The following is a 23,116-nucleotide window of genomic DNA, read 5'->3' as shown; positions in this document are numbered from 1 at the left end:
GAGCTATAATCCTTTATTATTAGTGCGTTGATTGAGCGACTGGGCGAGGTTGTCCAATTATTACGGAGATGCAACTTTGATCCAAAGCTATCAGGTGTATTTATGTCTAATCAGATGATACTTTCGACTAGTTTGAACAATTTAATCCTGCAGGAGCTCAACAGCCATCTCATACGCCCGGCATTTGAGATCCCACTCGCGTGTCCCAGGCTTGACCAACTTGTCCCAGGCATGATCACATTTCTCCATTCGTTCCGAGACAACACGTCGGTCGGGATTCTGCCTCAGTTTGTCGGCGAGTCTCTCGGCCTCGTAGGCAAGGGTGTCGTATCCAGCCGTGATGATGAGGACATTGCGAGGAAAGTTTCGCACTTCAGCCAGGGCTGGCGACATGCGCGGATCATATGCATCTTCCCCTGATTGTAGATAACATTGCTTAAACAAGCGGACCACGTATTTCGGAAGAGGTCTTCCACCAGCATCGGGAGATACCAGGGTAGCGGGGTCGACAAAGGCCTCGACGCTGGGGTAAAAGGTGATGACCGAGCGGAAAGTGTGCGGCGGGAACAGGTATGAAGAGGCAACAAGCGCGAGGTTGCCCCCTGCACTGAAGCCACATACTGACAGGGTCTGGAGATTGAAACGGTCGGGGTGGCTCAGAACCCACTGGACCGCGTCCTGGGCATCGTGCAGTGCGGCTGGAAAGGGGTTTTCTGGTGCCAGGCGGTATTGCACATCCATGACTGAGTACTTGGTGTTTCGGCTGATTTTGCGGCAATATTCATCGTCGCTGCCGTGTAGAGGAAGAACAAAGCCGCTTCCGTGGAAGTTGATCAGCAGGTTGGATGGCTCGCGAGTGTTGGACAGAGACGACTGGTAAAAATGGACTCTAATATTGCGCCCGGGTTCGCGAGATGGAATGAATGCAACAGAATCAGGTCTGGGGGCGATTTTCCATTCCAGCTTTGTCAGTGCCCTCAAGAGTACTGCGGCGACCTTGAGATAGAGATAGTATAAACCAGACATGGTGCTGCTTCTGCTCTGGCTACCACTACTGCGTGTTTTTCAGACACTGCGAGCAGCCTGTATGTATGCACCAAAGTTGTCTCGGCTTTCACTCAAGTCACTATCATGCCAGCTTGTATAGGTGGGAACTGCCTCGGCCGGTCCTGCCTCCTTCTCTCTCGTATACACCATCACCGGGCGTGCAAGGGCCCTATTAGCGGATAATGTGGCCCCAGACATTATGCACTTGCCAGTCATTCTCGGTACCACGCGTTTGAAGGGTGCAAGCCACTGAATAGTATAGGAATAAAATGCTTAGCTTACATACCCAAGCCGGCCTCTCCAGCCTCGGTGTCACACGAGTCCGTTTATTTAAGCCTTTTGACAATCCTGTCCTTCTGGGCAGCGGATAGATAGTTGCACCGACGGATAAAAATCATGCCAAAGTGCATTGGGATAGCACTCCTGGCTCCAACGGTGCAGGGCACACCAAGGACGCGTGATACAGAGCCATTTCGCCGAGCCGCGCAGCAGATTCCATAGCGTGCTTGTTCAACCATTTGGCACTACACAGGCCTTCGTTTCTGCTCATCCAAATTAGCTTCCTCCACCACGAGATCGGAGGGTAAGCGCTATACTCGGCGACACGGCCTTTAGCGGATTATGACAACCCCCGGCCTGGGGATCTGACTTTGGTAGTTCTCATGTAGATTCTATCTTGATCTCGCTTACTACAAACCTAGGACAGATCAATGACTACTCTCCCCTGCAGTTTGCCTGCCTGCATTTCCTCAAACACTTTTCTCAACCCCTCCAACTTGATTGTCCGGAAGCTGGCCTTGATTATACCCCGCGATGCAAACTCGAGTGTCTGGATGGCATCCCTCTGAGTCCCAACAGACGACCCTGTTGCATTCAAATGCGCCCCCATCAGCAACGCGGGGAATGCGGTTGCTATCGCGCGAGGCTCGTGCTCTGGTACCCCGACGCAGACCATCGTCCCGTTGAAACGCAGGAACAGCAATGCCTGTGCGTACGCCACGTTTGACGCGACGCACACGACCACCCCGTGCACTCCAAGCCCATCAGTCGTGAGTGATTTGACTGCGGCAGCGATGGCCTTGTGCTCATCATCACTACCGTACTCGGTGACGTCTATAAAGTGCTCGGCGCCTGATATTCTAGCAATCTCTTCTTTGGATCCATGGTCAATGCCAATAACGCGGAGGCCCATACCTCTGCTCGCAATCTGAACAGCTAGGTGTCCAAGCCCACCACCTGCTCCGGAGATCACAACCCACTCCCCAGGCTGGGCCTTGGTTCGTTTTAGGGCAGCGTATACTGTTAGACCAGCGCAGAGGAGAGGTGCTGCCTCGTCGGATGGTACTCCGTCGGGGATAGGTGTGACGTAGTGTGCGGGGCTTGTTACATATTGCTGAAAGGTGCCTGGACTATAGTATCCGGAGATTGTCTGCTTGAAGCAGAGGTTATCAACACCTTCCCGGCACGGTGCTGTTGATCAGGTTGATTATAGTTAGCTCATACATAGAATTCTCGGTGAAGACGCGACAGGCGAAGAATTATGATCCACAACGTACCGCACTGCCCGCAGATGTTGGCAATCCACTTGATTCCAACTCTGGAACCAATACTGAGCCCGTATGCCTCCGAGGTTCCAGGGCCAAATTTCACCACCTCGCCAACACCTTCATGGCCTCCAATCTGTCCAGCCTGTGTGGGATACGGAAGGGTTTTCCACTGTTATAGATTGGCGGGATGTAGTCAACGGGGCAACGCTCTGGAACTCACACTTTTCATCATTACACTCAGGTCTGAATGGCAGATGCCAGAATGCGAGCTGTTATCCCATTAGTCTTGTTGTCTTTCAGATGCGGTGCATATCTGGAATCCCCCACATACAGGCGAACTAGGACTTCGCCCTCCCCGGGCTCCGGGACACCGACTTCCACGACCCTTGTGGAAATGGTCCCCGGGTTGTCATAGATGGCAGCCTTTTGCGTTTTGGGAATCTGAGCCGCTGCCATGGTAGAAGGCGTTGGGAGTTTCTTCTGTATTGTCGTGTTCCTCCTTCAGAAAACGGTAATGTGGACTTTGACAACGGAGGCTGAGACGAAACTATGGGAAGGCCTAGGCGGACTCGTTATAAGGCAGGCCTTGAGGACCATTATCTACTTGCACCGTATTTTAACAACCCCCCACAGCTCGATTGAGCCTTTCTGGGCTACTCGGTCTTCCCAGTTCATCCGTGCCTGTCTCCGCGCTTGTCTTGCGACGAGGGAGCCACTTTACCCGACTATGCAATTCCCCGCACTCGCTCTCGCAAAGAGGATCTGAGGCGAAACTGTGGGTCATGCGCTCACTGGAATGATCAATCCATCGCATCTGAGCAAGTGCAACAACTTTTTTCCCATCGGGCACCACGGTCTGGGGTTCCAACTTGCCTAGACTGCTAACTGCAGATTTCTTTTACCATAATCGACACTACAATGTCTCTCTCAGCAGAACAATCTACAGGGCGTACCATCGCAGTCACGGTATGTTCTTGCCTATCGCTCAGTGCTTGGCAAAAACTTGCAATACTGATGCCGACTCTCGACGCAGGGCGGCTGCTCAGGAATCGGCCTGGCAATAGTCAAAGCACTGGCCCTCCAAGGCGCGACTGTCTACATAGCAGACATATGTATGACCCTGCCGCCGGAACTCATGGGACAAAAGAAGGTGCACTTTGTCGGTGACTGCGATATCACTTCGCGTACAGCGTGCCAGCAGTTCATCCACTCGATCCCCGGCCGCCTCGACGGGCTCGTCAACAGCGCGGGAATCTGCCCAACGGAAGGGAAGATGGCATCCGACGAACAATACACGAAAATCATGGCCGTCAACGTCAACGGCACCTGGAATATTGGGACAGCGGCGATCCGACGCATGGCGGAGCAGGAGCGCCGCTGCACACCCGGGCTGCTCCCCGGCACGGAAAGGACCGTTGGCGCCGGGAGCATAGTCAACATCTCCAGTGGTGGTGGGTTGCGCGGGATCGCGGGGATGGCCGTGTACAGTGCGTCCAAGCATGCTGTGCTGGGACTCACGCGGTCTTGGGCGAGGGACTGGCCGATGCTGCGGATCAATGCGGTTGCACCAGGTACGTAGCATGCCCCTATGCTAGTGTGGACTATTTTATATAGGATGGAGCCTCATATTCTTACAAGGAGTATAGGAGTCACTGATACCCCACTTATTCGTGGGACAGCGGATGCGGAGGGAGAGAGTGATGTTGGCAGATTGGCTGCGCAGCTTGCAGCGAGGAGTCCCCAGGGCCGCATGGCATATGCCACTGATGTCGCCGACGTGGTGCTTTTCCTATTGTCTAGCCCCTCTAGCTTTGTAACAGGGCAGGTGATTCCTGTTAATGGTGGTGCGGACTAGACCACAATATATATATACCTCCATCAAACAAGGTATACATCTTGAACCAAAGACCTTATTAATAACGCGAATAATCTTCGCTCTTAGACTAAATCTCTAGGCACACTCTGTAGACTTGCGACATATCCTGACTACGTATCTTAATGCACATTACTCATGATACAACCCCAGTACGTACTGTAAGTTTATTGCAGGTTCGGTAGTTGACGGTAGATGCACGCCTCCCCACAGTACTCCAGATTAATCTACCTCTAAACCGCCACTAGCAACTTTAATATACGGTGCCACTATTCCCGGTAGTACTACAGTTGGCTACAACAAGCCAGATTGTCTATAAATGTATAAGAAAGTGCTCCCTGCCAAAAGGATAAGCAACTCGTGCTTCTAGCGCTGTCAACCTGATTATCAATATCATCATGTCGACGTCAAATGAGGCGTTGGGGCCTGGCCATGAGATCGAAAAGGAAGCTGTCCCTGAACATCGTGAAACACTGCCCGATTCCAAAGGCGTTGAAGGGAACCAGGCACAGACGATTATATCTTCCTACACCGGCAATCCGGAATGGAGTCCTACAGAAGAGAAAAGGCTGGTTCGCAAGATAGATCTCCGTCTCATGTCATTGCTGGCCTTGTCGTATGGCTTGCAGTATTATGACAAGGCGTTGCTTGGACAGGCCGTGAGTAATGATTGCTGTCCATGAGGTTCCAAGACTGACCGTCATCCATTAAACAGGCAATCTTTGGCCTTCGAAACGACCTGCATTTGGACATTGGGAATCGCTTCTCGTTTTCAGCTGCAATCTTCTACCTGGGCTTCTTGGTTGGAGCCACCCCCGTAGTCATGCTGGCGCAGCGGTACCCTATCGAACGGGTTATTTTCTCTGTTGTGTGCCTCTGGGGGGTTTGTCTTCTCTGCACCATCGCTTGCCATAACTATCAGGGTCTCTACGCCCAGCGGTTCGCGCTAGGTGTGTTGGAATCGGGGGTGTCCCCGATATTCATGATGTCTGTCGGGGCGTTTTACAAGCGTGGCGAGCAGGTTTTGCGGATGGGAATCTGGTACAGTGCAAGTAAGAGTCAACCCATCCCTATCAAGATGTGTTTATCTTGACCATTATGACTAGCCGGGTTTGTGGCCATCTTGTCCCCGCTAATTAACTATGCCTTGGGGCATATAAAATCTGGCCCACTGCCACCCTGGAAGTACATGTATATCGTGGCGGGTGTTATTACCATTCTCTGGTCCTTTGTTCTTCTACAATACTTTCCACCAGACCCTGTCAATGCCCGCGGATTTACACAGAGAGAGCGGTATATCGCCATCGCCCGCCTCCGCATCAACAACTCTGGTGTCCGCGACACGCACTTTAAGAAGGAACAAGTACGGGAATTACTGGTAGACATTAAGTTCTGGCTCCTCTTCAGCATCGCCTTTCTCGGCATGATCCCAAATGGCCCCGGTTCAACCTTCATCCCCATAATTATCAACGGGTTCGGCTTCAGCACGCTGAATACACTACTCCTCAATGCGCCGTACGGATTCATTGCCGGCGTCGGGATTCTCTGCTTCTCCTACGCGGCCTACAGGGTCAAGAACGCCCGAACCCTCATCATGTTTTCCGGCTACGCCATGACCATCATCTCATCCCTGCTCTTCTGGCTGCTCCCTAAATCCCAACGGGGCCTGTTGCTCTTCGCCTGCTACATCTTCCCGTTCTGGGGCGCTAGCTTTTCCCTGACCATGTCGTACGTCCCCATATATATTCCCCGCCCCCAACTCCAAATTCCCGTGGCGCAGGAATGGCCTCGGTGTATGGTATTGATGCACGCTAACCTTTCCCAATCTCCGCCCTTCATCAGACTCTGCACTGCGAATACAGCCGGATACACCAAACGCTCGCTCGCCTCGTCCGGTGTATTCCTCGGTTACTGCCTGGGGAATTTTGTCGCGCCCTTGCTGTTCAAGTCAGAGGATGCCCCGCGCTATGAGCCCGGGTTTATTGCCGTCATCGCCTGCTGCGCTGCGGCGGGCGTCCTCAGCCTCGTCTACCGCTACATCTGTGTGTGGGAGAACAGGGGGAGGGACCGCTCTGGTATTGCCGAGGCGTTTGATCATGCATTTGATGATGATTTGACGGATATAAAGAATAGGCAGTTTCGGTATGGGTACTGAGTTGCGGTCTTGCGCAGTTTCGGGCCGTTGCGGGGGGGGGGGCTGAGGGGAACTGTGGGAGAATGGTCGCTCGGGGTGCAATTGGCGGAGACGGCGGGCTCTTCTAGCCTAATCTTGCATCCACAGTCAATTCTAGGGGAGACTCTACTGGGTTCTCATTCGGCTTTTCTTAAGTTTGAAGGATGTACTCATGGTATATGATATTGATATACGTAGACCAGCTTGTCAGCCAGCGTGTGTCCTGTTTGTGAGCTTGGTAGTCATAATGTCTAAATCGTGTTTGATAGGGCCTGCCGAGATGAAACGTACTCTATCTGAGCAAAAGCGGATAAGATTCTACATCATTTCTCTCGTTCCTATATGACAGCTGTCTGTTATGTCGTCCTGTTCCCGCCATGTCGGAATGCCGCTTACAGCTTTGCCTGCCCTGAAACGAGACTTTTCCACTCAAAAGGTGAGAAAGGGACGTATTGGCTTCTACCTGGAGGGAGCCAAAGGAGAATATCGTCCTTGCCTTCCGCAGCTTCGGACCCTATGAGGCTCGGATCCACGCCCTCCTTTCTGAGCGGCACCTTGTTTTGCTTATGGTTGTGAATGTGGGTGCTGTTGCTGACCAGCCGCAGGAAGACAGGAACGGCATATCGAGGCAGTCTCTTTCGTAGATACGTCACCAGGTCTGTATAATCCAGTGAGGCTGACGCGGTGCCCGGAGACAGGTCGATGGCCGCACACCCGGCACGGCCTTCATGTCCGGGCACAAGAACCCCGTACACGTTCGCCTCTGCAATTCCGGGGTACTGGCCCAGCACAAGGCTGACTTCGGCAGTTGACACGTTCTCGGATTTCCAGCGAAAGGTATCACCCAGCCGGTCGAGAAAGTGCCATTTGCCGTCTGCGTCCCGCCGGAGCGCATCACCCGTGCGATAGTACAGGTCGCCCTTTTTGAAGACGTCGCTGCAGAACTTCTTGGCTGTCGCGGAGGGCGAGCGCCAGTAGCCCTGGAAATCTTCCTTGCTGGTGACGGCCACGAGCATCTCCCCTCCCTCCTCGTATGAAGTCCGCTGCGCGAACCCGGTCTGCGGGTCTCGCCAGATGTCCCCGGACTCATAATCGACCCGGACGGGAATGTACATATTACGTAGCAACCACCGAAGCATTGCGCCATGGTGCCCGACGCAGGCCTGCAGGTACGGACCACGGCAATGGTTGATGAGGCTGAACATTCCCTCGGTGGAGTTGAAGAACTCGCCGACCTCGGGGATGGCGAACCGGTCTTGGAATTTCGCCCACACGTCCGGGCGGAGCCCATTACCGTACACTGCGCGGAGCTTGTGTCGTCGCTCCAGCGGGTGATGTGGTGCGTTCAAGAGGTACCGTGCAGTTTCACCCACGTAAATGAAGTAGGTGGATTCGGAGTCATGGACGTCGTTCCAGAACCGGGAGACGGAGAATTTGGGCGCGAGGGCAATGGAGATGCCCTGACACAAGCAGAGCGCGCTGGTCACGCCTCCTGTTGCGTGGTAGAGCGGCATGGAGTTGTACCATTGATCCTGGGCGGGGACTCCGCCGACAAAGGGTGTGTCGTGGGCGCACATGAGGTACATGCGGTCGTAGACGAATGCACAGCCCTTAGGGAGACCTGTAGTGCCACTGCGTTTGGAAGTCACATCAGGTTCAGAGGACGAGCAAGGGAAGGGATGGCATAGATCTGCTCACCTGGTGTACACCAAGGCAAAAGGATCCTTGGCCTGGACACCCTGTCGAGCATCATCAGGGATTCTCTCCGACGGCATCGCCGAGACCAATTCTTTCAACACTGCATCAAGTACCTCGACTTTGATCCCTCGGCCCTCAATCTCCCCGCGCACCTCCGCAATCCCACCTTGCACCGAGTCACCAAGAATGAGCAATCTCGTCTCGCAAATCTCCAAACAATGCAGCAAAGCCTTGCCCTCGAGGTTATAATTCAAGAGCGCCGGCGCCGCGCCCAGTGAGACGCAGGCAAACCAGATGATCATGAACTCGGGACAATTGGCCAGGTACACCGCGACAAACTCCCCCGGTCTGACCCCCTGGCGTAGCATCCACTGCGCATACTGACACACGGCCTGATACATCTGCCCGTACGTGTATGAACGCTCTCTCCACCAGATGGCCCGCCTGTTCCAGCTTTTGTGACATTGCTCCTCGAACGCGTACCACGCGCTGATTCTCTCGGACTGTACTACGCGCGCGAGTTCTCGCCGTCCACGCCGCGACTTCCAGATGTCGGCCAGGTCTTTGGTTAGGTGGAACTTGGCGTCTGCATAGGCCATGGCGGTCCAGCCTCCGGCCACAAGGCCTGTGATTGCTATTTGAAGATATCAGCCCGGTTTGAAAACAAGAGATCGAGGAATGCCATCAAGGCTCTTCGGATAAGAGATACTTACCAAGCGCCATATTTGTGGGATGGTGGGGGGGTCACGCAACAAAACTAATTGAAAACAGCACCGCTTCTCTGCCAAACCTTTGATGCGGGTAAAGATAAGGCAAAGAGACGACGGCGCCGGTTATTTCAGCCAAATATTGAAAGTTATTCGATCCCTACCTCGGCTGACCCCTCTTGTCAAGTCATTCGCAGTGCTAGGCTTGGGTTGCGCTTATAGGAGACTCTAGTGGGATCTCATCTTGTCTCCTCCGGGTATGGTGGGTATGACTCTTGTCCCTCAAAGGGCTCTTTGGCCTGCCAACCGGATCTACCCCGTTGGTTTTGTACATCCCCTGCACAAGGCCGCTGACGGTGGGATGCAAGAAGTATGAGATAACCACTGTGTATTGTGAACCCACGTAACCGCAGTTTATGTACAATGACTGGAGGACTACTCTTGTAGGTCCAATATCTTCACTCAAATGCCATGCCCTCTAGCCAGGCCAGTATATGATCCAAGGGCGCCTGGTATGTAGTGTAGGTCTAACATATCAAAAGATGGCCAACGCGTTTGGCGGACTGCCTACCGACGAGGGCACATTGAGTGGAGCACTCGTTAGGAGGAACTCGTACCGTCCAGCCTTTTTGCACTGGGCACTCAGCGCCTTCAAATCCCAGAGCTCCCCAATGTGTATACCAAAAAGCGAGAGAAAGTACTGGTGCAGCACTGTGGACTCCAATGTTAGTTCAATCATCCACAGCAGGCAGAGAAGACTCCACACGACATACCTAGCTCTGCGGTGGTCCCAATTCGATTGCCATCGTCCTCGATGGTCGGCGGCATGACTTCAAAGGCAATGGCGTCCCCAGCGACAGCCGCAAAGTGATGGTCCCAGACCCAGCGCGCCGTTGCCTTGTTCCCCGCAACCCCAACGGCCTTGTTGGTGCCCAGCAGCCGCTGCTGCTCGTCGGGATCCGCGTCGGCAAGATCCTCGGTGAACCCCGTGCGCACAATCAGGATATCCCCGTGCTTGAACATGGTCCCCTGGAACTCCGCCACGGCCTCTAGGTCCTGCACGGAGATCGCATGGGCGTCGAAGCAGCTGTACGTGATGCCCTTGGCCTGTGCATACGCTCGGTAGTCGAGGAGCACGCCACGGCCCACGAGCCCACCCCTGCGGTGCCAATGATCCAGCGTCGGGAACCCGCCATCTTCTGCGGCGCTCTTCGACTCCCCGGCTCGCATGAGATCCTCCGTCGAGGGCTGGTAGCCGTTGTAGCCGAGCCCCGTCGCCTGGTGTGCGACGTGGACCAGGCTGTCCCACTGCGAGGAGCACTGCGGGTTGAACGACACCTCGTCGTCGAACCCCCACATGTCGAGTTCGCTGTCGCGGAAGTTGATTATCCTGTGTGTCAAGCCCTTGCGCCCAAAGGCGGCCTCTTTGATGGCGCCAATGTCCCAGTTAAGAGATACGGAGACCCCATCCCGGGCCTCCTTGAGTGCCTCCTGAACCACTGCGGGCGTGAGCAGGTTCAGCGTCCCGATCTTGTCCTTTTTGCCGTCCTTGTCGAAGATTCCCCAGGCGCAGCCTTGCGGCATATCTTTGACGGGCGGGAGGGAGTCAAAGTCGGGAAGATTGTTGACGTTGGCCATTCTTGCGGATTGTTTCAATGGGTGTAGAATCTGTGTTGAGGGAAGATCATTGAAGTAATTGTGAAGATATGTCTGGAAAACAGCATGAAATGAGACCCTTGCTGCCTAGACCAACTTCACACTCCTTCCCCATACCCCTACCTGCACTAGCCGCCCAATTCTCCTGCATTCCGGTCAATGACACGCGGAAAAGCATGGAGATGATCCCCGGATAAGGTGGTATTGTTATCAGATATCCTGAGTCGCAGCTCGGCTTTCACTTTTTCCCCTTCCCCAGCGGCCTCTCGGGGGCTCCGATAAATAAACCTCGTGTAGTTTGCACTGTTGCGACTGCACCCTACACGACCTTTTACTCCAACACGGCAACGTCCATCATGACATCTCCAACACTATCGCCATGTCTGGTCAACACTCCCAACGGGCACATTCCCGCTTCGCAGAGGATCCCTGCCATTGCCCGGCCTTTTGTCAGCGACCGCGCCAGAGAAACACTCGACCTGGTAAGATACCACCCCCCTGGTTAGCTGCATGCCGAATCTTCAGTTGGTTCCATGAATAACATCTAGGTCGTTCACTTTCCCGCCACAGCTTGAGAAGTTCGTCGAAGAAGAATGTATCCCCGCCGACGCCGTCTTCCAGCAACAGCTCGGGCGCACCACCGCAGAGCGCTTCACCAACCACCCGCAGATCATCGAGGACCTCAAGAGCAAGGCCCAGCGTCTCGGCCTGTGGAACATGTTCCTGCCCAAGAACCACTTCAAGGACCAGGGCGCGGGCTTCAGTAACCTCGAGTACGGGCTGATGGCCGAGTGCCTCGGGCGCAGCGACACGGCCAATGAGGCGACCAACTGCTCGGCGCCCGATACCGGCAACATGGAGGTCTTTGCCAAGTATGGGACAGACGAGCAGAAGCGCCGGTGGCTGGATCCGTTGCTCAAGGGTCGTATTCGGTCGGCGTTTCTCATGACTGAGCCGCAGGTTGCCAGTAGCGATGCCAAGAATATCGAGCTGAGCATCAGGAGGGATGGCGAGGATTACGTCTTGAATGGCCAGGTAGGCTCTCTTAAAAGGAAACAATGTACCTGCTACCCTTTTTGCTTACCCCAACAACAGAAATGGTGGTCCAGCGGCGCTGGTGATACCCGCGCCAAAGTCTTCCTCGTCATGGGCAAGTCTGACCCCACCAACCCGGACCCCTACAAGCAGCAGACCGTGATAGCAGTGCCCTCCGACACCCCAGGAATTACCATCAAGCGCATGCTTTCTGTCCTGGGCTACGACGACGCTCCCCACGGCCACGGCCACGTCTTTTTCGACAACGTCCGTGTCCACCAGCGCAATGTGATTCTCGGCCAAGGTCGAGGCTTCGAGGTCGTCCAGGGGCGCCTGGGGCCCGGTCGGATCCATCATGCTATGAGATCTGTGGGTGCGGTAAGCTGAACCCAGCAGTACCGTACCCGTGCTTGTCCTTGTCCTTGTGCTAATTGATCCCTCGTATGCGTCCATCTACAGGCAGAAAAAGCCCTCGAGTACTTCCTCGCACGAATCAACGACCCCCGCAAGAAGCCCTTTGGGAAGCAACTAAGCGAGCACGGGATCATGCTCGAGCGCGTCGCCCGGTCGCGCATCGAAATCGACGCCGCGCGCCTCGCGGTCCTCAACGCTGCGATCATGATCGACCAGGGCAACGCCAAGGACGCACGCAAGGAGATCGCCGAGGTCAAGGTCCAGGTCCCCGCCATGTTGATTGACGTGATTGATCGCGCGATCCAGGCGCACGGGGGTGGCGGCGTGTCGCAGGATTTCCCCCTGGCAAACATGTTTGCTGGAGCGCGCACGATGAGGATTGTGGATGGGCCTGATGAGGTGCATATCCTGCAGCTGGGCCGGAATGAGAATAAGCGGGGCACGGTGTTGCTAGGTAAGATTGAGGCGCAGAAGAAGAAGACGAAGGACCTCTTTAGGCAGTATAATGTCGTGCAACGGGATCCGTTGCAACTTGATAGGCGCAGTGGCAGCGTGGCGAAGCTTTAGGCTGCTTGTATTTCGTTCACACGTTAGTCAATATACCAACCCTCCTTTGGCTTCTTGGTGCATTTGTGGTGACATAATTGCGTACGTTTTTATCTCCGTGGACAACCTTCTATCGTACGTATCGGATAGTTGGTAGGGTATCCCACAACTAAAGACTCACCTGTAGTATAGGCTACCTGGTAGTAGAAACAAGAATTCCATTCCTCTTGTCACCAGCGATCCTCAAGTACATCACTAGGGCACACCGTTTATTCATTACTCAAGGATGCATGGAGAACTCCCAATCAAAAATATGGTATTATCTTATTAGCCACATTTAAAACCCATCTTTTGTCTTGTATGTATCTCAGAGACGCAAAAGTCTATATAGGTTGCCGGGTCGCGAAACGTTGTAAGGGGAGCACTCGATACCGGGCATTATGTATTGGCATCTCCCTCCCAGTTATGGGTCGGCGTTGGTAGCGAATTCAGAATGTCCGGCCTCGTTCAAAGCCTAGAGGATTAGAGCCACTTTATCCTATGGTTGAGTCCATCAGAAGGTTCCCGTTTCGTCGATTGGTTTATCTTACTAATGGATCTAAGCGTGTCGGTAGTGCAGTAATCAACATTCCATTTCGCTATGTATCTCGGTGGCCGTGTCCATTGTGGTCCCTTAAGCGACAACCCATGACCCCTGAGCACTAACGCCTGGATACGGTGGAATAAGCACAGACAGCTATTGAAAAGGAATGTGACCCAATAAAACCCTCGTGTCCATTGAAATCAACAAACCGAAAATTGGTTACCTCGTCCATACCCGTTCAGTCCCAGCAAATGGCGGGGCCTGTTCGACAGGCAATAGACGTCCAGCGTCTGGAGCGATACCTTTGCGACGCCGTTCCAGAGCTCCGCGGGCCGATAACCCTGGGTCAGGTACGATCAATTGCCCTTGAGAGGGCGAAGGAGAGAATGCTGACTTGTTCTCGTTCGCCCCATCTAGTTTGGCTTTGGTCAGTCATGTCCCACGTACCTGATCACGGCCCACGATGGAAATAAGCTTGTCCTACGCAAGAAGCCTCCGGGGGAAATTGTATCCAAGGCGGCGCACAGAGTTGACCGAGAGTACAAGATCTTATCTGCCTTACAGGCAACTGATGTACCCGTGCCCAGGGTGTATACGTTTTGCCAGGACGATGGCGTTATTGGTACGCCGTTCTATGTGAGCCAGCCCGCTTTTCGCAGCAGCAACAGCAGCATCCGTCTACAGCAGGTGTTCTGACCGTTCCTTACCAGATTATGGAGTTCCTCGATGGTCGGATCTTCGAGGACCCAGCCATCCCAAGTGTATCGCCACAGGATAGGTCCGAAATGTAAGATCTTGTCCTGGATACCTCGTTTTATAGGCCTTTGCTGACCAAGACAATGCCATAGATGGCACGAGGCAACTCTGGCACTTGCCAAGCTCCACTGTGTTGACACTGAAGAGGTTGGGCTTGAGAATTACGGGTCGAGGAGGGACTACTTTCACCGTCAAATCCAGACCTTTAGCGATATCCATCAGGGACAGGCGGCAGTTGTCGACAGTGATACAGAGCAGGTTGTCGGGGAGATTCAAGGCTTCCAGAAAATCCTCAAGTATCTCCTGAAGCCCTCCGCACAGCCCGAGGACAGGGCGTGCTTGGTACACGGTGACTTCAAGATCGATAATCTGGTCTTTCACCCTACTGAGAATAGAGTAATTGGCATTCTCGAGTAAGCCAACCCATTCTATCCCGCTGGACCTGAAATGTATTGAATCTGCACCAGTCTGCAACTAACGACCGTCTCTTGCTGCAGCTGGGAGATGTCCACTATAGGTCACCCGCTATCGGATGTCGCAAATCTGCTCATGCCCTTTACCTGGCTACTACTGCGAAATGCGGCGGTCGCAGTGACTCTGACGAGGCTGGCGCCCGGGTCATTACCGGGCCTCCCGACACGGGCACAGATCCTGGAGCGATACCGCGAATGCACGGGGTATGACGCGCAGGCGAGTTTAATCTACGGGGGTGCATTCGTGCTGATGAAGAATTGCGTCATCCTGCACGGGATGAAGGCGCGGGTTGCGAGGAACCAGGCAAGCAGTGGATATGCGGGGCAGTACACCATGTATCTGGACAGAGTTGTCGAGTTGGCGGTGCGGGCGGTCGAGATTGGGGAGCGGCTGCTGGAAGGTGGCGCTGCAAAGGGGCAGGGGAAGCTGTGAATCAAGCATGACTTGCCCTACGTAATGTACATAGATAATGGTCCCCACCCGGAAAAGGTGGGGCTTGAATGTTCCGAGTCATGCGTCTGGGTTCCCGACCGGTCGGGGCCAAAGGTTCCCCCGCCCCCGGTCTGCTGCGCCTCCAACCCCCATGGACTCTACACGACCTACTCCGTAGTAGACAGTGTCACCCCGCGATCGGGGGACTGCACGCCAAGGCTGGAGCTGAGCCTGGATTGCGAGTCCTTGTCTTCTTATCCAGCGACCCTGTTTCAATGCCCCCTCGCCTTTGCTCGCGAAACAGCAATAGCCATGTTCGAGTGTACCGAGTGCGGGAGGCGATATGCCCGTCAGAACTCCCTCTCACGCCATCTACATAATCACCGCAAGTCCAAAGGGCATGCCTGTTCCGAGTGCAATGTTGTCTTCTACCGCCGGGACCTGCTGTCGCGACATATGAAACTGCATACCCAGTCCATCCCCAGCACCCGGCCGAGCATCGAAGGCTCTGTTGCTAATACCGAAGGCCACCACGGCCATCGCAAACGATGCCACACGGCTTGCACGCACTGCCGCACCCTGAGAGTCAAATGTAGCGGCACTTTGCCGTGCGCAAACTGCCTCAGCACAGGGAGGCACTGCGACTTTCAGCACTCTGCTGGAAGGATCAGCCACCCACAGGGGGAGCTCGGCGACCCCTCTCCTGCACCTGCACATGAACCTGAACCTGTACCCCCCCAGAGCAGCCCCCAGAATAATGTCGCGTTTTCCTACAATGAACCCACTGCTCAGGACCAGACGCTGCTCACTCCTGACAGTGCCCTTCTTGCCTCTTTTCCGGATGCAGAGTCCGTGGCCAGTTCACCAGCACCAGGAGGCGGAACTGAGCCAGCTACTTCACCCTCGGTCGCCGGGGTGGGGCCCGTGACCGAGGTCGCGCAACCGCATATCATCGATCTTGCGGAGCCTTTTCAGGACAACCCGATGCTGGATCTTGATATCCTCCCTTGGTCCTTACTTCATGAGAACCTTTATCTACCAATGGAGTTTGATTTTGTCACAACCACCTCCTTTCTCGATCATTCGGCACCATCTGAGCAGCTTCCGTCAGACGGGGTTGTTGCGGATGCGATGACTGTAAGACAAGCAGGGGTTTCCCCGCCTCTTTTGTTTGCTGATTCCGCTCAGAGCGGTCCTCATCCTGGTAAACCCGCCCTCCATCCCCGAAAGCAAGGCTAATCCAGCGGCAGATTACTCAATAAATGCGATATTAGACACTCCATCACCGCATCGCCTTGTCCGAAATCTTATCGCGTATGGTCTTGAGACTCACCAAGGAGCGACGCAATCAGCCGCGGCGCGCGATCACTCGGCGTACTGGAGGAGCATCTCCAATCAGGTTGCCACTGCGTTTCAGATCTTCTCTGTGCAGGATCCATCTACTTTACTGCACCATCTTGCCGACTTGTACTTTGCAAATTTTGAGCCCCTCTGGCCGCTTTTCAGCCCGCAGAACCTGCACATCAACCAGCTCCACCCACTGCTCTTCCTCGTGCTCACCTCAATCGGAGCCATGTACGGGGACTCGGCCTGCAGCCACTACGGGACAATGATGCACAACCAGATCAGGGTCTGCCTCGCCGGCCCTCTGGAGCTCGATGACACCGATGGCGATTTTACCTGGCTGATCCAAGCCCGCTCCCATACCAAAGTCGCCGCCCTGTATTTTGGACAGCCCAAGGCCTTTTCATTCGCTCAGCATCTAGGTGCCCTCATTGTAGGCCAGGCCCGACGAATGGATCTCTTCTCCTCCAGTTATGCAGATGCCTGCCAGCGGCGCCTCTTCCAATCCGGAACACCTGTATCTGATCAAGATCGCCAGGCACTGTGGCTGCACCTAGAAGGCAGGCGGAGGCTGGCGTTTGCCATCTTTCGTGCCGAAACCTATACGAGCGTCCTGCTGCAGAAGAAACCCCTGCTCACAATGCAGGATATGCACCTGACTCTGCCATCCTGTGATGCCGTATGGGGCAGCGAGAAAGTGCCCGCCCGCCTGTGTCTGGAGATGATCAAGCATGACCGCACCCCGAGTCGCCACTTGATGGCCTCGGACATTATCCACATTGCGCTCGAGCAAGATGAGCCGCTTCCACCCCTCGACCCGACCGCATACGAGATGCTCCTGTTTGGGCTGCAGTCGTGCATCTGGCGCTTCTCTTCTGACCCTGCCATCTTTCGCCGCCTGACCGGGGCGTCTACCGGCGACAACATGTGGTCCTGTCCGACAATCGCCCCCGGCGATGCGCAGCACCATCGTCGACCGCCGCCGCATGAGCCCAGCACAGCAACTCCAGCCCACAGCCTCAGATACCCTGAACTCCACAATCTCCGCCACAGCTCGAGAAAAATGCAAGACCTCTCCAACGACTACACGAGGCTCCTCTGCGCGCTGGAGAAATGCGAGGCCGCGCTCCCGCTCGTCCGGGCCTTTGTCTACACAAGCCGCGACCAAATGAGCCTGATGAGCAGTTTGATCCTCCTCCACCTGGGTCACCTCCTACTGTACACCCCCATTGACACCCTGCATCAGATCCAGTATCTGATGGCGGACGGGAAGAGGCCCGATCCTGATCTCTTGCAGCCGGCGTACGAGTGGGCGAACTCGCCGGGGGCCCACCGCGCCGCGAAAAGAGCAGTTGCCATCTGGTCGCTGATTGCTAGCGCGTCTTCGTCCTTGTCTTCCTCCTCATCCACCTCGTCCGACCCCTCATTAGCTGTTTCCTCTTCTTCTTCTTCCTCCTCCTCTTCTACGCTCGGGGGTGGCGACGAGCAGATTCTCAAGTTCAACCTCGTCGCGTTCCTGGGGCTGCATCATTCTGCTGTGCTTCTCTGGGCGTACTCTGGAGCCTGTGAGTCTCTGGGCCCAGGCACAATAGGGGAAGAAAGAGGAGGCGGAGTGGCACAGACAGCCACAGACACACCACCGGCTGGCAATACCTCATTATCGCGATCGCTTTCGCTATCGCTTCATGCCCCGCGGTCCCCCGCCGAGACTCCTATCCTAATCCACCGCAGGAATGCAGCCCGGGTGCTCGAGTGCTTTGTCTGGGCGTATACTCTCATCAGCCCGTCGCGTTGGTCATCTTTCGCGAAAGCGGCCACGGCCTTGTCCGATACGGCTTTTCCTAGTCGTAGGCAGGAATAAGGAAAACCCTTTAGAAGCATGGAGTCCAATCTATCTACCTAAGAGTCAAAAAAACTTTTATTTCTGCAAACTGAATTCGCCGCTGTTCTGGGTCACTGTACTGGGACGTCCGCTTATTTATAGTCTTTAGCCACCATTTCCGATGCAGCGGCCTGGGTTTAGGGTCAGATAGTGGGATAAAACTGAAAAAAAAAAGGAAGAAAAAAAAAAAAGAAAAAGGAAAAAAGAACAGAAAAGAACCGCAAGACGCCCCTTCAAGTCGTCCGTGATAGCTATAGATACGTGACGCCTTCCACCCAGCGCCAATTTGAGATCCAAGTCATGAGCATGGCAAAAGAGCCCCCAGGATAACCACCTTTTCCGAGGACAGATTCTGTCCAACTGGCATACATATAGTGTCAAAGCACGAGTGAATCGAGGACGTAATCCAGCATTTCCTGTCAACGCGTGCAACCAGCGCAGCCGCAGCAAGATGGAGCCTTCCCGATTCAACAGTCCAATCAACCTTACCAGCACTACACAGGCCAGCCTGGAGGGCAAGACTGCAATCGTCACAGGAGGTACGTTGGACCCCGCCACATGCATTCCCTCTGCGGTACCTATCACTACTAGTACCCACTACTACACTTGGCACAAGCACAAGCACAGGAGCTAACCCCTGTCTCGCACCGACCGCTAGGCGCCAGTGGCATAGGCAGGGCATATGTACAGCAGCTGCACGCGGCAAGGTAGGGCGTTCCAGGCCTGAGCCTCCACTTAAGTCTTGGAATCAATGACTAACGCCGCCTTGTGTGTGTTGTAGAGCGTTTGTTGTTGTCGGTGACATGAATGAGCGCTTGGGCGCGGAGCTTTGCAAGGAGTTTCCCGGGTAAGCGTGTTGAGCGAGAGACTCTGAATGTTGATTGGGGTTACACGGATACAGTTTAACACCCATCCCAGGGTCTTGTTTCAGAAATGCAACGTGACGGACTGGAATGATCAGCTGGCGTTGTTCAAAGCCGCTTCTCGAGTGTCTCCGTCTGCCAGGATTGATATCGTGGTGGCGAATGCTGGTACGCAGGTCACCCAATATCCTCAACCTTTCCATACTCTGATAAACGTGGGACTTTTATTTACTTATTTCTGGCTACCTAACGCATTATACTCTATTCAGGTATCGCAAAGTCCGACGCCGTCTATGCATACGAAGGTAAGTACGATAAACCCCTCAATGAACCAACATTGCTGCAGATGCAGACCGTTTCTAAACATTGTCCCCGGGCCCAAAGACCAAGCCGAGCCGACGCAGCCCAGCCTCGACGTTCTGGACGTGAATCTCGCGGGGACAATGTACACCACCAAGCTCGCAATGCATTATTCCGGCGCCAGTATGACGCCGAGTCAGAGTCACCCAGTTCACGGCAACAAACGTGCCTGGTTTTCCAGAGCTCCATCATGGGGTACTTTGACCAGGGCGGAGCCCCGCTGTACTCTGCGTCCAAGTTTGCAGTCCGTGGCCTGCTGCGGAGCTATAGGCGGACCGCGTGGTTGCATGGCACGCGCGTCAACTGTGTCAGTCCCTGGTTAGTATATATATCTATATTTGATTTAGAAATCAACCGTATGTGCAGTTGCTGATTGCGGCGTGGTAGGTACGTCCGAACGCCCATATTAAGCCAGCGCAGCATCGACGCGATGGACGGATCTGGCTATGGGTTCGCTGAGATTGAAGATGTTGCTTCCGCAATGATGCATCTGGTTACGAATCCCGAGATCAATGGTGAGCTTTGTTCATTGATGATTTCCATCTACGAATTGGCACAGATAGTCTAACCGTAGCTGTCACAGGCCGCAACTTTCTTGTTGTGCCACGGCACCTGGCCCCTGGGGGGATCATCACAGACGGTGGTCTGGACGAGTTCGAAGATGGGACTCTTTGGGCGAATCTGCAAAAGGGGGCTTTAATCGCGACACAATTGCTGGTCGCCCAGCATCTGAAGACAGCCCAGCCAGTGGTAGAATAAGCTATCGCTTAGTTAATATTCCAAATGTATACTGTGCATTGCGATGTAGTCCCTTTCGCACCATCAAGGCATGTAATCCTGTTCATTTCTCGCACCCAGCTGGGGGTAGTACAGAGCCCCTGGTCTCCGTGATGATCTACAGGTCGTGACTGACCACTCTCTCCCGGGCATTGATCACCGATTACGGTTGAGGTCCTCCTCACCGGGTAGAGTGGCTCATGGTCCACGGCAGTTGATTGGAGTCTTGATCCGCCAGTTGTGGCCACCCTCAGCTACATCGAACCCCACGGCTCAGTTTCCCCACGGGGAGAGTATATACGATATCTACCCCTGTCGCTCTCGAGTACGGCATTAGCAAGACCCTGTTCTACGCACAACATACCTGTCACCATGATGAAACTCATTCCCAATGCCTTTAATTTGGCTGTTGTCATATTCGTTGCCCTGGGCTCGACTGCTTGCTCCTATGGAATGGCAGTGATTGGGTGAGTTTTGATGATGCTGCAGAGTGGCTGGTCGATATTGACCTACCGTCTCACCAGGGGCACCATTGGCCAGCCGAGTTTCTTCAAATCAATGAGTCTTGCCATGCAAGGGGAGGATGGCTACTCGAGGACTGCCGATTACATCGGGGCCTTTAACGGTATGTCACACATTGGGTAGTCTCGTAATTACCTATCCTCTGGAATACTTGTTCTGGATTACTGATTATGCTACAGGGGTGAATTGCGCGGGCTCCGCAATCGGGGCACTTGCGAGCTCGTGGTTCGCAGACAAATACAGCCGCAAGACAACCATTCAGGGCGCAACGGTCGTTCTCTCTGTTGGAGCTGCTCTGTGCGCAGGGTCCATGAACCTCGCCATGTTTCTCATTGGGCGTTTGATCAATGGGCTGGGGATTGGAGCCCTCGTTACTGTTATCCCAATGTGAGCTGATCTTGACCATGTTATCATCAAGTGTATTGACTGCTAACTTGTGCAGGTACCAGGCCGAAGTCTCGACTGCGGAGAGCCGGGGGCTCATGGTTTCCATGCACGTACGTCTATTCACTGCCGGGCTACTGCCCACGATGCAAGCGGGTGCTGACTAGTATCTGGCGAATTAGGGAGTCATGTTCGCAATGGGGTACTCGCTATCCGGATGGCTGAGCTTCGGCATGCATTTTATTTCCGCCGGTGGATCTACATCGTCATTTCCATGGCGCTTCCCCATCGCGTTCCAGATGATTCCAGCTCTTCTCCTTCTCGCCGGCTCACCGTGGCTCCCCTATAGTCCGCGCTGGCTCGTCATGCAGGACCGCCTCGACGAGGCTCTCGAGGTCGTCAAACGACTGCACCACACAAAGGAAGACGCCAACGACACCCTATCCACAAGCGAGTTCCACCAGATGAAGAATCAGATTGAGCTCAGCCGCCGCCAGCGCGAGAGCGAGAGCGAGAGTTCGAGGTTCCAGCTCGTCAAGACCGCATCCAACAGAAAACGTGTCCTCATCGCCTTCTTCATGATGTTTAACAACCAGTTTACGGGCATCCTCGTACTCAACAACTATCTTGTCATCCTGTTCTCGGCACTCGGTCTCTCCGGGTACTGGCCCCTGCTCCTCTCTGCCATATATGTCTTCCTGACCTTCCCGGGCAACATCTTTTGCGGGCTCTACGTCGAGCGGTTTGGACGACGCACGTTTACCCTCATCGGCCTGATCGGTATCATCGTGGTCCTCAGCGTTGAGGCTGCGCTGCAAGCCGAGTACCTAGGAACCAACAACCGCACCGCGCAAAACGTCGCGGTGCTCTTCATCTTCCTCGTTGCAAGTGAGTGCCCATCTACTTATCAGCTCGCTGTGTTCTCGTTACACCCCTAAATAACCCCCAGACTAATCAAGTACGTATCAGCCCCCTTCTGGAGTTTCTTCCTCGACGCGACGCAATTCATCTACATTGCCGAGATCTTCCCCACGCATATCCGAAGCCAGGGTATCGCTGTCGGGATGGCTGGTTACTACCTGGCCGATATTATCCTGCTGTGCGCGGGACCGACAGCCTTCAACAACCTGGGGTGGAAATTTTTTCTCCTCTTCATATGCTACACAGCGTGTAATGCGGTTTTTGTCTATCTTTACTGTCCCGAGACGAAAGGGCGGAGCTTGGTATGTAAATTCTTGCGTATTATTTATGGTTTCAGTGCCTTTCATATTACCTGTGAGCGCAAGTGAGCTGACTAGATGTGGTTCTAGGAGGAGATCAATGAGGTATTTGGGGACGATGTGGCGCGGGATAGTGATGCCGTTGGGGAGGAGACAAAAGTGGAGTACTAATCTGGCAGCTGAGCTGTCATTAGTTGGAGATGGGGATTCAGGTGGTGGTTGCATGCAAGGTTGATTATGAGGCAAGTAGGTATACTCATGGTCGTGTGCTTCTAGCATGGCTACCCCATGTTAGCTGAACAAGTATAAACATATTATTCAAGCCTAGAGGTCTGCCAATATTCTCTGCATCTCCACGCAGTCCAATCATGATTTCCCAGCCATGGCAATGGAAAAAGAGCTATGAACCATTCGCATACCGTGGGTGATCACCTGACGATCGTCCCCGCCTAACAATCGATTTTACTACTAACTTAGAAATTATATATATAGTAATTTAACCATATATAATTAATATCATTCCTTAAAGCTTTAGTGGTTTATTAAAGTGACTATATGGAGTAATTCTATGAATTTTAATTAGTCTAAAAGCGTTGTAGGAGCTAGATCTTATGGCCTCGTTAATTTACTATTAGAGGGTTCTTTTTAATAACTTTATTAGCTATAGAACGAGTATCCTATAGTTCTTAATGATTTAGAGCTTTAAATAACTTTTTTAAAGTCTTATCTACTTACTAAAAGTTATTTTAAAGTTGCTTACTTACAACCCTACCTAAGGCTTTAATTTCTTCCACCTCTTTTACTCTACCTCTAAGCGGCGTAA

At 53.8% G+C, this 23,116-nt stretch overlaps 10 protein-coding genes across 10 annotated transcripts; 6 read left to right on the top strand and 4 right to left on the bottom strand.

The window, feature by feature from the left end:
- Positions 1–141: 141 nt before the first annotated feature.
- On the bottom strand, positions 142–1,026 carry BJX68DRAFT_280217 (Alpha/Beta hydrolase protein; the record flags this gene model as incomplete). The annotated part of the gene is made up of 1 exon (XM_071048904.1): positions 142–1,026. One exon carries the CDS (start codon positions 1,024–1,026, stop codon positions 142–144), a length of 885 nt encoding a protein of 294 aa, XP_070892512.1.
- Positions 1,027–1,744: 718 nt separating this feature from the next.
- Positions 1,745–3,050, bottom strand: BJX68DRAFT_280216 (zinc-dependent alcohol dehydrogenase; the record flags this gene model as incomplete). Its single annotated transcript, XM_071048903.1, has 4 exons — positions 1,745–2,517; positions 2,604–2,763; positions 2,815–2,863; positions 2,926–3,050. 4 exons carry the CDS (start codon positions 3,048–3,050, stop codon positions 1,745–1,747), a joined length of 1,107 nt encoding a protein of 368 aa, XP_070892511.1.
- A 1,815-nt stretch (positions 3,051–4,865) lies between these two features.
- On the top strand, positions 4,866–6,622 carry BJX68DRAFT_259601 (major facilitator superfamily domain-containing protein; the record flags this gene model as incomplete). The annotated part of the gene is made up of 4 exons (XM_071043724.1): positions 4,866–5,126; positions 5,183–5,519; positions 5,574–6,195; positions 6,310–6,622. The coding sequence occupies 4 exons, from the start codon at positions 4,866–4,868 to the stop codon at positions 6,620–6,622; spliced, it is 1,533 nt and encodes a 510-aa protein (XP_070892510.1).
- A 410-nt stretch (positions 6,623–7,032) lies between these two features.
- BJX68DRAFT_273091 (uncharacterized protein) lies at positions 7,033–9,061 on the bottom strand (the record flags this gene model as incomplete). The annotated part of the gene is made up of 3 exons (XM_071047363.1): positions 7,033–8,272; positions 8,339–8,972; positions 9,052–9,061. 3 exons carry the CDS (start codon positions 9,059–9,061, stop codon positions 7,033–7,035), a joined length of 1,884 nt encoding a protein of 627 aa, XP_070892509.1.
- Positions 9,062–9,580: 519 nt separating this feature from the next.
- On the bottom strand, positions 9,581–10,813 carry BJX68DRAFT_280214 (uncharacterized protein; the record flags this gene model as incomplete). The annotated part of the gene is made up of 2 exons (XM_071048902.1): positions 9,819–10,813; positions 9,581–9,756 (listed from the first exon to the last, which is right to left on the bottom strand). The coding sequence occupies exons 1-2, from the start codon at positions 10,681–10,683 to the stop codon at positions 9,581–9,583; spliced, it is 1,041 nt and encodes a 346-aa protein (XP_070892508.1). The 5' UTR covers positions 10,684–10,813.
- A 244-nt stretch (positions 10,814–11,057) lies between these two features.
- On the top strand, positions 11,058–12,717 carry BJX68DRAFT_273089 (acyl-CoA dehydrogenase/oxidase; the record flags this gene model as incomplete). The annotated part of the gene is made up of 4 exons (XM_071047362.1): positions 11,058–11,183; positions 11,272–11,736; positions 11,797–12,114; positions 12,196–12,717. 4 exons carry the CDS (start codon positions 11,058–11,060, stop codon positions 12,715–12,717), a joined length of 1,431 nt encoding a protein of 476 aa, XP_070892507.1.
- Positions 12,718–13,530: 813 nt separating this feature from the next.
- BJX68DRAFT_280213 (phosphotransferase family protein) lies at positions 13,531–14,941 on the top strand (the record flags this gene model as incomplete). Its single annotated transcript, XM_071048901.1, has 5 exons — positions 13,531–13,629; positions 13,697–13,915; positions 13,990–14,066; positions 14,128–14,448; positions 14,533–14,941. 5 exons carry the CDS (start codon positions 13,531–13,533, stop codon positions 14,939–14,941), a joined length of 1,125 nt encoding a protein of 374 aa, XP_070892506.1.
- A 312-nt stretch (positions 14,942–15,253) lies between these two features.
- BJX68DRAFT_273087 (uncharacterized protein) lies at positions 15,254–18,146 on the top strand (the record flags this gene model as incomplete). Its single annotated transcript, XM_071047361.1, has 3 exons — positions 15,254–16,078; positions 16,130–16,145; positions 16,192–18,146. The coding sequence occupies 3 exons, from the start codon at positions 15,254–15,256 to the stop codon at positions 18,144–18,146; spliced, it is 2,796 nt and encodes a 931-aa protein (XP_070892505.1).
- Positions 18,147–18,618: 472 nt separating this feature from the next.
- On the top strand, positions 18,619–20,149 carry BJX68DRAFT_273086 (uncharacterized protein; the record flags this gene model as incomplete). Its single annotated transcript, XM_071047360.1, has 7 exons — positions 18,619–18,706; positions 18,784–18,874; positions 18,949–19,014; positions 19,086–19,198; positions 19,300–19,708; positions 19,778–19,905; positions 19,974–20,149. 7 exons carry the CDS (start codon positions 18,619–18,621, stop codon positions 20,147–20,149), a joined length of 1,071 nt encoding a protein of 356 aa, XP_070892504.1.
- Positions 20,150–20,539: 390 nt separating this feature from the next.
- BJX68DRAFT_259595 (MFS sugar transporter) lies at positions 20,540–22,464 on the top strand (the record flags this gene model as incomplete). The annotated part of the gene is made up of 7 exons (XM_071043723.1): positions 20,540–20,634; positions 20,692–20,792; positions 20,869–21,076; positions 21,132–21,186; positions 21,256–21,961; positions 22,043–22,296; positions 22,384–22,464. 7 exons carry the CDS (start codon positions 20,540–20,542, stop codon positions 22,462–22,464), a joined length of 1,500 nt encoding a protein of 499 aa, XP_070892503.1.
- Between the last annotated feature and the right edge of the window lie 652 nt (positions 22,465–23,116).

The sequence above is a fragment of the Aspergillus pseudodeflectus genome (genome assembly GCF_044049435.1).
Source record: "Aspergillus pseudodeflectus strain CBS 756.74 chromosome Unknown BJX68scaffold_98, whole genome shotgun sequence".
NCBI classification, from domain to species: domain Eukaryota; kingdom Fungi; phylum Ascomycota; class Eurotiomycetes; order Eurotiales; family Aspergillaceae; genus Aspergillus; species Aspergillus pseudodeflectus.
Note: the sequence above shows the minus strand (reverse complement) of the source record. Positions and strands in the feature narration are given on the sequence as shown.